Raw genomic sequence first — 16078 nt, 5'->3', positions numbered from 1 at the left:
GTTAAATTTCCTATAAATAAGGTTGTCTCGTACAGGGGTATCAGTACCCCTTCATAGGGTATCGGTACTCCTTCATTAAATTCAAATTAACTAGCCGTTACTAGCCGTTGTAGCCAGGGGTATAGTAACGCTGGGGATATCGGTACCCTCTTTGCATTCTAGAATTTTTGCCTTCCAGGGGGTATGGTAGCCCTGGGGGGTATCGGTACGCTCTTGCATTCTGGAATTTTTTGCCTCAAATCCGATTTTAATGGACTTTGAATTTTTGAAACCTTTTGAAAACTTTGAATAAATTCAATTCAAGTCTAAAACATTTTCCTTTAAATTTGTTACATCGAAACATATTTCAACAATCTTCCCCTCAAATCTCCCCCTCAATAAATGCACTCTAAACAAAATTTATCTTTTAAGAACTGACACTTAAACAAAATTGAATTTCAACAAGAATAACAACATGTTAGTAGGAGAGTAAGTGATAAATTTTGCATTTAAAAATCATTTGAAAATCAAATCTCCCCCTCAATAAATGCACTCTAAACAAAATTTATCTTTTAAGAACTTGACACTTAAACAAAATTGAATTTCAACAAAGAATAACAAACATGTTAGTAGCACATGAAATTCAATATATCCAAGTCTAAAATACTTTATGCAATACCAATTATTGACTTTAAGATCATATGCATAAAGTTTTCCAAAAATGTTATGCTTTTGTAAAATTTTGATATCAATTGTTAGAGAGATATCATTTTCATAAAACCACGTGCATAACATTAAGATTTAGGTCAAAAATTTAAAATTTGTAAAAATCAAAGTATTTGAAAATTTGATATCAATTGTTAGATATCATTTGCATTTAAAACAATTTTGACCAAAATTTTATTATGATGAACTAATTTTTTTTAAAATTTCATTAAAACTTTAAAATGTTCATCATAAAACCCTTTTAACATACATGAGATTAAAACAATAATGTATAATCATTTAAAAACAAAACTTAAGCATGCTTAAAATCAAATGAGCAACCACATAACTAAAATTAAAAACATTAAGTTTAGAGGTTACCAATTCCTTTTCATGTGTGGCTAGAGTATTTGAATATCTTCACTTTTATCATCATTGCCCCACACACCTACAAGACATTTATTTCGATTTTGGTATCCAAATTACTTGGATCCTTGAATGCTAGTTTCAATCCCCCTTGATCCTTTCGAAATCCATTCTTGTCTAATTTTAAAAGTTTTCCTTTCTTCAAAGGATAATCCTTATGACCATGATGATGACAATGTGAGCATATTGTCTTATTGACTAAATGAATTATTTAAAATGATTTCTTTTTCTTTTGTAAGCATTCAAGCTTAACTTTTTAAATCAAAAATTTCCTTTTCAAAACTTTCAATTTTTATTTTTGAAAGCTCTAAATCCTTTTTCAAAATTTCATTTTGGCTTTCAAAATCTATTTTTGTTTTCAAAAGAAAATTTTTTTTTCGATTTTAAATTTTTGAAATCATTTTCTTATATTTGGAGTTCATGGTCCTCAACTCCGAATATAACCTATTAAAAGCATCTTGTAACTCATCAAACGTATATGAATTAAATTCATTTGAGTTAGAAGATACAACGGCTCTTCAAGCCATTAGAGACACCACCTTTGTTGGTTCTTCTTTCTTGTTTCCATGGATTTCCTCGAGCTTATTCCAAAGCTCCTTGGCACTTGAACATGAAGAAACCCCTTCATAGATTTCAGGACCAAATGCACAAAACACATGTGCATGGCCTTGGCATTAAGTTGAGCTTTCTTCCATTCTTTGTCACTCCTCTTCTTCTCATTCTTCTTTGGAGAATAGTAGCCATTCTCGATTATCTCTCATGCATCAAGATCATTGGATTGGATGAATACCTTCATTAATTTCTTCCAATACTGATAGTTGACTCCATTGAAATATGAAGGTTTTTCGGTTGGTAGGGAGTCTTCCTTGTGGAACGAACCGGAGGTGAAAGTCATCTTCTATGTTGTGTCGGGAATTGGTAGATCTTCTGCTAGGATTGTCTCAAGGTGGTTAAACCTTCTAATGAGTTAAGCTCTGATCAATTGTTGGGATTTCAGAAGCTCGAATCGACAACCGGAACGGTTTGCCAAGGGGGTTTGGAACGGTTTTTGTGTTTAGGGAGTAAGGAGATTGAAAGATAGAGAATTGCACAACGATTTATAGTGATTCGACTTCTCAACTAACTCTACATCCACTACCTTAGCTCATCACAAAGGATTTTTCAACAAATTCACTAATTTGTTCTTTCTTTTGAGGACAAAGAGATAACCTTACAACTCTCTAGTTTTTCCGGGCTAAACTAGAACTTTTCCCTAGCTTTTACACGGGATAAGCTAGAACCTTTCCCCTTTACAAAAGGATAAGAAATGTAAATAAGAAAACCTCTCTAAGGTAGGTGTTTACAAGATTTAGCTCACAAGAACAAAATATTTACAAGAGAAAGATGAAAATAAGAATAAAAACTATTCTCTTGTGTTTGATTGCTTGGATAGTTGTTCTCTTCTTTCTTCAAGTGTTATTATCTTGTATTTATAGATTGGAATGAGTTTGAAGTCGTATATAGCTGTTGGGGATGTTTTGAAGTCGTTTGGGGTTAAACTTCCTACAAAATAAGGATGTCCCATACAGGGGGTATTGGTACCCCTTCATAGGGTATCAGTACTCCTTCATTAAATTCAAATTAACTAGTCGTTGCAGCCAGGGGGTTTAGATACCCCTGGGGGGTATCGGTACCCTCTTTGCATTACAGAATTTTTGCCTTCCAGGGGATATGGTACCCTTAGGGGGTATCGGTACCCTCTTTGCATTCTAGAATTTTTGCTCAAATCTGATTTTAATGGACTTTGAATTATTTTTGAAACCTTTTGAAAACTTTGAATAAATTCAATTCAAGTCCAAAAATATTTTTCCTTTAAATTTGTTATATCAAAACATATTTCAACAGTCTTTTATTTGATGTTCCATTATCTTCTGGTGAACTGATTCTGGAATGATTATGCTTGAATGATTTTATGGTTTGAAGCTCGATGCGTTATTTGACTCGATGGACTCTTTGCATATGCTTCTTGTCTTCTTTTCTCTTTGCGTTTTTTTTTCTCTTTATTTTTTCTTTGCTTCTTTTCTCTTTGTTTTGATTGGATCTTTGCACTTTGCATTTGGTTCACCTTTCGGTATCTCATCTGAATCAATGTCTTCACTTATGCGAACAAATTTTCTTTACCTTGTCCCCTAGTGTGGAGGGTGATCCTTGGTTTGGGTTGAATCAGAAGAAAATATAATTTAGGCTAAAATGGGACACAAAGGATATATATTTTCTCCTTTTGTGAAGGGATAATGAAAGAAAGTCGTTCATTATTTCATACACATATGTCCTTGCAGAAGAGGTATCCCTAGGGGAATATATTTTCAGCATTAATTTTATTCATGTGAAAACAATGTAATTAATTCATAATAGAATATTTGAGGTTGAATCAGAAGAAAATATAATTTAGGCTAAAATGGGACACAAAGGATATATATTTCTCCTTTTGTGAAGGGATAATGAAAGAAAGTCGTTCATTATTTCATACACATATGTCCTTGCAGAAGAGGTATCCCTAGGGGAATATATTTTCAGCATTAATTTTATTCATGTGAAAACAATGTAATTAATTCATAATAGAATTATTTGAATTAATTTCCTTTTTTCTTTGCTTCTTGCTCCCAGCATGTCTCAATTACTCAAGCTCATCTTCAAGACTGATTTCAACTTTTTCCTTACTTGTTCGAATCTTTCTCTATTATCAATGTGGTCACGTAATTAGGATTACATCCATCAAATTTCCATGAATTAATCCTCATGTTTCATGAACAATGTATGTAAAAATGTTTGAATGAAATCCATAGAATGCAATGATGCAAATACAGATGCAAAAATGTTGATCCTAACAATGAATACGTAGAACAATTTTCACCAGAGATAAAATCTCTACATTACAAGAAAGACCACTTTAAAAACATGTCTTTGCAATGTTGAGTCTGAAGTGAATCACTGCTTCGTCTCGGATCTTCATCCTTGAAAATTATGCCCCTCAAATGCTTTGTAACTAATTTCGTAATGCCCATGCGGTGGTGTGAAGTCAGTGCATCACTCCTTAGTGGTTAGTAATGAAACGATTGTAGACAAAGCTTTAATGTTGGATTACTCCTCGAAGTAATGGATCATTTTTCCAGTCTCGAATGTTGCACGATCTTCGAGCAAGTCTCATTCATGGACTCTGAATTTCTTTTAACCTTCGGTGCCTGTCTATATACGCTGCTGATTGAAAACTTTTGTCTCTCTTGTGAAAAGTTTCTCTCGAATCCCCTTGTGAATCAACACTGTTGCATTATGTCATGACGATGCAATGCAATGTGAAGAAGGATGAAAAATGACACAACACAAGAAAAAAATAAGTTAATATAGGTAAGATAATTGATACATATGAAAATTTTATTTAAAGATGAATATAACACCTACCCCATCATGATATCTACCCGAACATGCTTTCTACCCAAAATGATTAATTTTAAGAAAATAATCCTAACCGCATGATATCTAGTTCGCGTGCTTTTATTTGAAAAGAATAAATATATTATATGAATTTTAAGTAAAATAAAGGTTTAGAGTCAATCTCCTTTGTGTACACTTATTTGGGTACCTGCTGATGAACATAGGTTCGTATGACTATACTAGGGTGAACGTTCTACAGTTCACTATATGCATTGTTTTCGCTCTATGAGGAAAGGGTACTCGAATTTTCCTTAATGTTGGTGCCCCCTTGAGCTGCCAAACCCTCAATCCTAACCCATTATAGGTGTAAACAGATTGATTTCAATTCGAGGGGATTCACTTCCTTATACCCATACGAGGAATAAATCCCTACGAAGGTATAAGGAATATGTATCCTATGGGTTATTTGCTAAAACTCATACGAAGAATATATTCTTACGAGAGTAAAACATTCACCTCGATTTATTTGGATCGAAGCTCGGGTCTAGAGCTTATGTTATGCAAATGCACGTGATGTGTGTGAGGAGGAACGCACAAACATTTGACTTGAAAATGAAAAAAAGAAAAAATCTTGATAAAAAACCTTGACAAAGTTGAAAACATAAATTAAACGTTAGTGAGATAAAAATACAAAAATTTTAAAAAGTTTCAATAAATGGATCATAAGCTAACTATAGACTCGAACTCATGATTTCCACCACAACGACAATGTGTAAGTGACTTACAACCTGACTCTCTAAAAAAAGTCCACAGTGGAGTCGCCAAGCTATCATAACCATTTTTTTGAAAAAATAATTATGACTTTAATTTGAAAAATTGAGGATTTATGAATTGATTTGTATAAAATTGAAAGAAGTCGCCATCGACCTTTGGGCTAGGTAGGTCGAATACCTAAAAACGTCTTTTAAAACAATTTTTAAGAAAAAAAATCATTTTTAAGACAAAGATTGGTCTGTGTTATCAAAGATTCATTTTAACGGGTTCGGGGAGTCAGTTACGCATGGGGAATGATTAACACCCCCACAACGCCCAAAATTGATACTCGATCGCTTACACATTGTCGTAATGGTGAAAATTGTGAATTCGCATCGATAATTAAAGTATGATCCATTTACTAAAGTTAATATAATTTGCTTCAAATTATTTAATAGGGAAAATTCCTTAATTCGAGAAGAAATCCCAAGATTAGCAATCCTCTACCGAGAAAGCTATTTCAACTATTTCTCATCTGTTAAAGAATAATTCCCCTTCATTGATTTAAGAAAAACGCCAATAGAATATACAAAGAAAATTGACATTTGCGTAAAATAAATTACTACATAAAAATACATTGGATCATTTGAAATAAATAAATAAATATTAGGAAAATAAACTAGATTTATTTCAAGTTCCCTTTCGTTCGAACGTCGTATCAGATTGAAACACTTCGATCAAGTGATACTTTCCACGCCCGTTCTACAAATGCAATTCTTGAAAATATTCGAAGGCCATATCAAATAAAATAAATATATTATGATAACCAACACATACATACATAAATATGTAAAGTAAAAAATACATAATATGCATGCATACATATATATACATTAATTGAAATAAAGAAGAAAAAAAATGGATGTCCCTTGTTCCCATATGTAATGGGGTAAGGGGGAGGTAAGATAGTAGGCTGCTCCAACACCAAGTTGAGAGCAACTTCCGTAAAAGACCTCCGAATTATGAAATGCCCTCCGTGGGACTCGATCCCACGACCTCAAGGTTAAGAACCTTGTGCTCTACCAACTGAGCTGGATAAGCTTATACAATAAATGCATTTATCCCATGAAGAAAAATTTTTAATCGTAACACATGTTTCAATCAAATACACCTATTAACATACATAAATACAAATATAAGTACATATACATTGCCAATGAAAATGAAACACAAATATTTCATAAAATAATTTCAGAGACTAAAGAATAACAGAAACATAATAGAGAGGACCTAGTGGGCAATAATCCCAAAACACTAAAGCACTAAAGATGGTGACTAAATGAATATGGAGCAAAACATACACTTCAAAGCACAAAATACATGATTTTAAACATTCGTAAATGCGAAGGATCAAAAAGATATTATCCAAAAAAATAACCAAATTCGTATACAAATAAACATAAATATAAATCCACAGGATCAAAATGAAACATAAAATAAATAATGAGCTCGAAATAAAAATGTTTAAAACTCCATTAAGTGACCAAAATATAAGTTAGACATAATACATACCCTTCTTACACGATTTACCCACGCACTAAAATACAAAAGTAACCCCTTTGAAACTATGTCATTTCTAGTTTAATATATATAACAAAACAAATGCCAAAACCGGCCACCATTTCATTTACCTTCTTTTCCACTTGTTTGAAAGAGAAAGAAAGAGAGAGAGAGCTCTAGAATTCCCAGAAACTGGCGAGCATCCGCCATGTCAGCTGCCACTGACCGGCAACGACCGTCGTCCGTTGATGTCATAGAAGAGAGAGGAAGATGTTGTTCGAAGCGTCTTCTCACCCTGGATGCGGTTCCGAGCTTGGTTTGGCCTAAAAATGGCTCAAAACCGTGAACCTATGAAGAAACCCTTTCATTTTCTTTGGCTCCGGCGACCCTTGGTTTTCTTCGGCGTTCGACCGATGTATGTGTCTCTCTTTCTCTCTTTTTGCTTTGTGGTTCTCTTTTTTCTTTATGTGGTTTTCTTCTCTTTTTTTTCCTCGAAAGTCCCCTATCTTCTCCCCATCTTTTTTTGTCCTCACTGAATATCTTCTTTTATCTATTCTCTGTCTTTTTCTTTATGATCTTTGTTTGGTTTATGGCATGATGAAATCTATAAATAGGGGAATCGGTATTTCTGATTTTGTAGGTAAACCCTAATTTTTCAGGATTATACTATGGGGTTTTTAGATTAGGTTAGGTTTTGGCTGATTTGGGTGATTTGTTTACTATAGATGATAACTTGGCTGTACTGTTCAGCAGATTGATCACGAAGGCGGCTCGGCGGCGGCTCACGCGGTGGGGGTCGAGCGGTAGAGTCCACGCGCCAATGGGGAGCTAGAACGTTAGACGCGTGTACCACAGGTTCCGGTGATAGACGCTTGAGCTAACGACGGTGGTGGTTGGATTAGTGTTTAAAAACCCTAATCTATTTTGGGTTGAATACTGGTCGATTCGGGTCGGGTTATTGGGTCCTCGGGTCTGGTATGGATCCAAGTCGGATCTTTGGTCTTATAATTAGGTTGTACTGTTGTTAGGCTTGTGGTTGGCCTCAGTTGGGCCACAGGTTGAGGACATGTAATGTAAATTAACTGTAATTAGAAATAATTAATAATAATAATAATTACTACTATATATATTTTTTAAGACACGGACAAAAACAGATGTCTACAACAGCGATGCATGTTTATTATTCCATCTTATTTAGATATGTGGGTTTTCAAGTATTTAAATATAACATTTTAAACATTTATTTATTTAATGATTAAACACAAGGTTAATACATGCATCGTCGTTCGTTAGTTCATGCTCGTTCTCATACTCATGTAATTATGTATTCTCAATAGACATAGCATGCATTTGTTCATTTTGGATAAAATTTGCACTTTTTTACATTTTTACCCCATTTTTTTATTTCATTTCAATCTAATTTGATCGAAATCAATAAAAGATGCTTCTTACATAATATGCCTTATGGATAAAAATAAAGGTTAGATCATAAATTAATCATTAATGAGTGTTATTTTGATAATTAATAATTTTTGGGTGATGTTTAGGTAAAATGTCATGGCCAAGGCCTTGACCTATTGCCATCCATCTTTGAACATTGGGAGTAATACTATTAGGGGGCATATGGCTCACGGAATGTAAGATTATATTTGGGAATACTATTACTGGAATGTAAGATTACTATGAGAATATTGTATTACTTTGTTTGGTTTGTTTAACGAGAATGTAAAATTACAATATTTAGTTGGAAGAATATAAGATTACTTGAATACATATTTTAACAAATTATTCTTGTGATGTATATTTTTTTAAAAAAGAAATTGAAATTTAATATTAAATTATATATGTTAATGAAAATTCATATAAATATTTTAATCGTTATACTATCTAACTTTTGAGAAAAAATATATTTAATATATAATTAGTATACTAAACTTATTGATGAAAATAAATGATTTTGATATAACATTAAATATAATAATTTTTGTAAAATTAATTTTAAGTCCATAAAATTTGTCAAAGCTTTAAAAATGAGTCTTTTAAGTTCAAATTATATTAAAAATATCATTCAAATACTTTAGAATAATTTTCAAAGTCTTATATTTCTCAAAATGCCAAAAATTATCTTTTTAAACAAGCATTGACCAGAAGTTTCGAAACTTGTACAAGAGTGTCAAAACTTTCCAAAACATTAGCCTAAAAGGTTTCGAAACTATCTCAAGAGTTCTGAAACTTTCCTTAAAGTTTCGATACTTTGGGTCCAACGATCATATTTTTCAATTGCTCTTTCGAAGAGTTTCGAAACTTTGTGTGCATGTAACCTTAAATATGTGAATTTAATGCTTCAAACGGCTCCAAACTCCCTCCAACAACCACAAATAGCAAGAAATCAATGAGAGCATATAAAAGGGTCTTCAAACAACCAAGAAGAGACAAGAAAGTTATTCCAACAATCAAAGAGCATTTAGAGCCAAATTTGTAATCCATTTTTTCTTTCTTACATAGAACACTATTCCATTCATTGTAATTTTCATTCTAGTGTTCTTGGGTGTGTGTGAGTTTCAATTTGCAAACATCTTATTTTGTGAGGATATTCAAAAGTTTATTCTTTTTAATTTCTTCTTAGGAAGAGTTGTACACTTGAGACTTTGGGGTATAAGTCTATGTGTGTTGTAAGATTACACCTTGTCCTAAAAGGTTATAACAAATTAGTGGATTTATTGAAATCCTTAGTGTGGAAGCTAAGGTAGTGAAATGTAGACTTCATTGAAGAAGTTGAACAACTCTAAAATTGCTTGTGTCAATTTTTCATTTTCTTGCAAAAAACTTCCATCATTTTTCTAATTGCCAATTCACCCAACCATTCTAATGATTTGATTGACTCAACACTTATATTTTTAATAATTTTCATAAGTATCATATTATTTATATAAAATATAATATAACACGAAATAATAATATTATGATCTCGAATTTTCAAAGATATTATTTTTCAATGTATAATATTTACTTTTAATAATTTAATGCTAGATATTATTTTAAATAAGTACATTTTTACAATCATATTATTTTTCACCTCATAAAATTATAAATAATTAATATATTGAATATTAATAATATAAAATACTTTTAAATATTCAAATTCATTAATATTTTACTAAATTAAACTCTTTATATATTATTATTATATTTATAATTTTTAGTAAAGTACAAAAAATAAGAATTGAAAAGGATCATTATAAAAAATATTATTATTCTAGGGGTATTCTTTTTTCAAAGGGGTGAGAAATGTCTAATACCCAATAATTTGGAGGTAATGACATTCCCACCATTTTAATAAAAAAATACTATTATTGAGAAAATATTATTCTGTGAACCAAACGAGAATGCTATTTCGGAAAAGATTATTCTCTTGATGATGTTCTTTTCTACGAAACAAATGCCCCCTTAGTATGGTAGATCTGATTGATTCCAGATATGACATTTGTATTTTTATACATTTTATTTATTTAATTGATAAAAAATAATCTGACTATGAAAGTGATATATTATAGTTACTGTCATCGTTTGATATAATCGTTTCTCCTAAAACAAAATAAATAAGCGTATACGGCAATCCGAAACACAAGGAGAATGAATCTCAATAAAAGAAAAGCAGCTGTTAGATGCAACTAATAACCATACTTATCACAGTTTCCTTTAATTTCCTGCATTTTTTCTCTTAATATTTTCTCTTTCTAACCCTTCCTTTATCATCTTTGAGTGTTTTTTGCCATCATTTTTAACCCTAATTCGTGTTTCTCATCCTTGTTTTGAAAAAGAGTTTATATTGTTTTAAAAATACAATAATAATTTTCTATTCTTTTGTTGTTGGCATGGTCTATGTGTTCATGCTAATGCCAAATGATTTGGTGAAAGAAGATAGGGTTAACATAGTTTCGTTTTCTACATCAGATCAATGGTAATTTGATCATAGAACATTGTTTTTGTTTTGTATCTTTTATTGGTGGAAGAATATAGTATGGGATTATAATTGAAATATAAGGAGAAACAAAAATTGGGACAACATTAGAGCTTAGAGGAAGAGAAGAGAAATGTCGGAGTCGGAGGGGTTGTCCAACCCTTCTCCTCTGGACTTGAAATCCGATAATGATTCGAATGATAGACTATCGCCACCAGCACCACCGAATTCAGAATCAGATTTGGACTCGAATTTGTATTCAACATTTTCTACCGATGATTCTTCGAATAAAAGTTCACCTCCTACGGAATCACCACCATCATCCTCGTCATCACCGTCGCCAACGTCTTCGCCGCCATCACCGCCACCCCCTTCACCTAAGAAACAATCACCACCGCCACCGTCACCCCCTCCTCCTGAAGTACAATCACCGTCACCACCATTGTCGGAATCATCGCCACCACCTCCTAAGCAACGACCACCCCCACCGGAAAAATATCGTCTCCCTCCCCTCCTCCATCTTCAACACATACTCCGCCACCTCCAACATCTTCCAAAACCACGAAATCACCACCTTTTTTGCCTCCATCAACAAATGCATCCAACAAATCGTCGCCTGGATCTTCTCATCAATCGCTAGCTCCACAAGCAACGAGCACGCTGCAGAGCTCCTCTAATGCAAGCCGTGCATCTTCCTCTAACAATCAAACACAAGACGTAACTAATGAGACGCACTCTCGCTATGATGTTATTATCAGCGCGGCGGTGGCAGGTGCTTTTTTCATCGGAATCTTCGTTGCCTTGTTTTTCATCCTCAAGAGGAGAAGAAAAAAGAAAAAACAAACTCTCCACGGCAATTACATGCCACCATCGGGAAAAATTGAAGTGAAATCAGGTAATAAAATGGAAAAATGATTCATACATTTTAAATATGCTCTACGTCATATCTATATTAACATTTAGGGTATAGAACACAAATAGTTCCCTGATTATAGGGTATTGATTTATTAAGTTTCTTAATTATATTAATATTTTATAATTTTTAATAGTTAGGGGACTCAACAAAACATCATCCTATAGTCGGGGATCATCTTTGTACTTTACCCTAACATTTAATGTCTAAGCGTAATATAGTCTACGTATATCTATATTAACATTTAAAGTCTAAGTTAATGAGTACGATGATAGAATGACATAATTGATATAATACCAATATTTTGAGAGTAATCAAACCAAAGGATAGGTAAGAGGCTTACTCCCACTTGGTTTTATGGATATTTTTTATTTGTAATCTATCTCAAATATTAACCATTCATTTAAGCCTTTAAACTTTTTGGTTAAATATTTTTTCTCGTTCTCCCTAAAATTTAATTATTTAATTTTATCAATTTAAAAATAAATTTATAGCTTTGGCATCTCAAAATGTTATTATTTTATCTGCCCCTACATAAAGCTTTTATTGCTTCGTTCTTGAATTTGAGGACTCAATTAGAATATTTTGAAGTTTAAGGACTAATTTAAAATATGGTATACTCTAGGATGCTCGGTGAAATCAATCCTTTTTTATTCGATTCATTCAATTGTTTCTGTTTAATTTGACAATTATCTTAGCTATGCAGATGCGCATGGCAAAGAATCACCTATGGGATACGCTTCCGGGGGTCAAACAGGACAGTTTTGCATTAGTCAGAAGTCGGGTTTTATAACCGGGTCGAAGACTTTTTTCACGTATGAAGAGTTGATGGAAATGACTGACGGGTTCGCCCGTGACAACGTCATTGGTGAAGGTGGGTTCGGGTACGTTTACAAGGGTCGGCTATCCAACGGTAGTCCCGTGGCCGTCAAGCAACTAAAAGTCGGCAGCGGACAAGGCGATCGAGAGTTCAGGGCCGAAGTCGAAATTATAAGCCGTATTCATCATAGGCATTTGGTGTCCTTGGTTGGGTACTGCATTTCAGATAATCAAAGGTTGCTCATATATGATTTTGTTGGGAATAAGACTCTTGAACATCATTTGCATGGTAAGATAAATGGTTTATTTTGCCCCTTAGAAATGGAAACCTTACGATTTGGTCCCGATTTCGGGAAATCGTTGTGCAACAGGTAAGGATATGCCAGTGCTTGAATGGCCTAAAAGAGTCAAGATTGCTATTGGAGCTGCCAAGGGTTTGGCATATTTACATGAAGATTGTATGCATCTCTTCAAGCCTTCCATTTTTAATATGTTAAATTATGACTTTAGACCCTCTACTATGCTTAAATTAGGCATTTAACCCTTATACTTGACATAATATTCTTCATTATGATCTACTCCAGGTCAACCAAGAATTATCCACAGGGACATTAAGTCGGCCAACATTCTATTAGATGATGATTTCGAAGCACAGGCAATGAATTCTCCCCCTTTGACATATATATATGGATTAAGATTCATTTATAAGTTTTATATATTTTTATCGTTAGATTATTTAAGTATAATAACTGAGGTTAAAATTTTTAAATTAAAAACAATTTTTTTTGTAAAAATCTTTTTATTTTCTATTGTTAATCTCATCCATCGACTTTTACTTATCCAACGATCTAAAAAATATATAAAACTTTTAAGTTTTACTATATATCAATGGATCCTACCTCTCTTTACATATAATTTCTGAAATGTGAATCATTTACACTGTGAAAAATCTTATTACAATAAGAACCATATTTATTATTGCAGGTGGCAGATTTCGGACTTGCTAGACTCAACGACACTAGTCAAACCCATGTTTCAACTCGAGTCATGGGGACATTCGGGTACGTTGGTTTCGATTAGTTCTACGTTATTTTACCAATCATAGTAATATTTATGGACGAAGTTATGTGTAACATGAAAGACTTTCAAAATAGAGTTTAGCTATTTTTTTTAATAAAGCATATGAATAACCATTAAATTATGTTGAAATGATCTCTTTAATTATTGAAGTCTTAAAAATTATAAATTAGGCATTAAAATTTTTAAATAATTATAAATTTGTCCTTAAACTTAGAAAAATTTATTACTATTTTATAATGTACAATGACTATTTTATAACAGTTCGATAAATTTAATACTATTTTATAACTTATGAAACTTCAATGATTAAAAGATCATTTTATTATAATTTAACAAGCATTTGTGTACTTTACCCATTATTTTTTAAATTCTTCTTAGTTTTGAAGTTAGACAAACCAAGTCTCGCCTTCTAATTTTGTGGATTCAATTATTTTTCAGGATCTCTTAGTTTTGAAACCAGGTGAATTAGATCCCACCTCCTATTTTTGGATATATTTACTTTTTAAGTCCTCTTAGTTTTGAAAGTAAGCAAATGAAACATTGACCTACAATTTTCTTGTTTAAATACTTTTTAGGTCCTTCGAATTTTAAAATTAAACAGATTAGATTATAACCCTCTTTTTTTTTTAATTTTAAATTGATGGCTTAACGAACAGATCATTTTATTCCTATTTATATTTATCCTCCTAAAGTTTCATGATTTTACTCCTGATCATATATAATTTTGTTTCTTAAATATAGTTAATTTTTTATCTGATATCTCTATTATATTTAAATTCAAGATTTAATATATATATATATATATATATATTAAGGAAAGTCCTTATATTATAGATTGAAGTAGCTTGGTCCCCCAATTTATTTCATTTGTCTTTCAGGTACTTGGCACCAGAGTATGCATCAAGTGGGAAATTGACGGATAGATCAGATGTTTACTCATTTGGAGTTGTACTTTTAGAACTTATAACAGGGCGAAAACCCGTTGATTCGACTCAGCCATTGGGGGAGGAAAGTTTGGTTGAATGGGTAAGAATGTTTTAATAAAATCATAATTATAAGCACAGATAAACTTAATCCTAAATTATAGTATAATAGAAGGACCAAAACCAAAATTTCAGCATAGTTTTGGTTTTCTTGGATTTTCAATTAAACAATGTTGTATCTTACTTTTGGCAGGCTCGGCCTCGACTTATTCAAGCCCTTGAAAGTGGCGATTATAGTGAGTTAGTCGATCCACGGCTCGAAAAGCGTTACGTAGAGAGTGAGCTATTAATGATGATCGAGGCTGCCGCCGTTTGTGTACGGCATTCCTCCGCAAAGAGGCCCCGGATGGCACTGGTAATGTTACCGAATCGGAAAATATTTTCATTTGATGATCATACTCGATGCATATCTGATTATATTTGTATCCGACACTCATGAACGTGTTTTATAGGTGGTAAGAGCACTGGACTTTGAGGGGTCGGACCTGTCCAACGGGGTAAAAGTAGGCCATAGCACCAGTTATGATTCCGAAAAGTATAGCGATGAAATTTCTCTCTTCAGGAAGATGGCACTCGGTAGTGACACCGGCTCCGAATGTGATGCTCTTACAGAAGATTATAGTTCCAGGGAATTATCACAAGGACATGGTTCATGGAAGTCTGAGTATAGTTCCAATGACTTCACCAACAATTAGCCCAAAACTCAACCAATTACAACAAGTAGCGTCGGGGAACTACGGCGGTGGTCGCTTCAAATGACCGTCTATTCTTACACTCGTCAGAAATTGTGTTGTTTCTGCATACCACTATTTGTTTTGTAAACGTAGAGATATGTTTTGTTCTTCTTTAGTTCCTTCGAAATCATATTTTTTAGTATTGGAAATATTAAAAAGGTTATTATTTTCTTGTAAAGATTTAATTTGAATAATTCAAATAGATAATTGTAGAGATTTATTATGAAAATAATCATTTAATCAAATATGTTCTATTGTTATATGTGACAACAAACTTTAGACACTATGTAAATGAGACGGGGTTAAAAAACCTTAGTGGTTATGTAGTACCCTAAACCCGATTGAGCCTAAAGTGTCACACTGGGCCACCAAGGCAACTTTGATTTTCAAAACGTGTTCATTTTCTTTTCAAACATATCGAATGGTATCATAATAAAACATAAATAATTGTTATAAAAACATTTTACAAAATCGGAGCTCTGTGACACATAATTTAAATCAAAACAATACATCATGAAGTTTACAACTCAAATACATAAGTAAGGCTCTATGAATACACATGCCCACTAAAGCTACAGTACAATACTCTGTCCTACCGCGACGGTGCTCCACGAACTGCCCAAGCTATTGACCTGCCAATGAAAAACGTTCGAAGGCTGAGCTTACAAAGCCCAACAGTATAATCGTGAATCTAAAAGAGCATAAGCATTTTATAAACAAAAGCATGCTGAAGACATAGCATTAAGCAATAGGT

The 16078-nt window shown here is 32.7% G+C and overlaps 1 protein-coding gene across 1 annotated transcript; it reads left to right on the top strand.

Annotated features, from left to right (window-relative positions):
• Positions 1 to 10928: 10928 nt before the first annotated feature.
• LOC120142782 (proline-rich receptor-like protein kinase PERK13) lies at positions 10929 to 15285 on the top strand. The gene is made up of 8 exons (XM_039157287.1): positions 10929 to 11295; positions 12415 to 12816; positions 12899 to 12985; positions 13112 to 13182; positions 13512 to 13588; positions 14486 to 14633; positions 14784 to 14945; positions 15043 to 15285. The coding sequence occupies exons 1-8, from the start codon at positions 10929 to 10931 to the stop codon at positions 15283 to 15285; spliced, it is 1557 nt and encodes a 518-aa protein (XP_039013218.1).
• Positions 15286 to 16078: the final 793 nt, after the last annotated feature.

The sequence above is a fragment of the Hibiscus syriacus genome, unplaced genomic scaffold (assembly GCF_006381635.1).
Source record: "Hibiscus syriacus cultivar Baekdansim isolate YM2019G1 unplaced genomic scaffold, ASM638163v2 tig00110831_pilon, whole genome shotgun sequence".
In the NCBI taxonomy this organism is placed as follows: domain Eukaryota; kingdom Viridiplantae; phylum Streptophyta; class Magnoliopsida; order Malvales; family Malvaceae; genus Hibiscus; species Hibiscus syriacus.
This window is presented reverse-complemented; position numbering and strand designations above follow the sequence as displayed.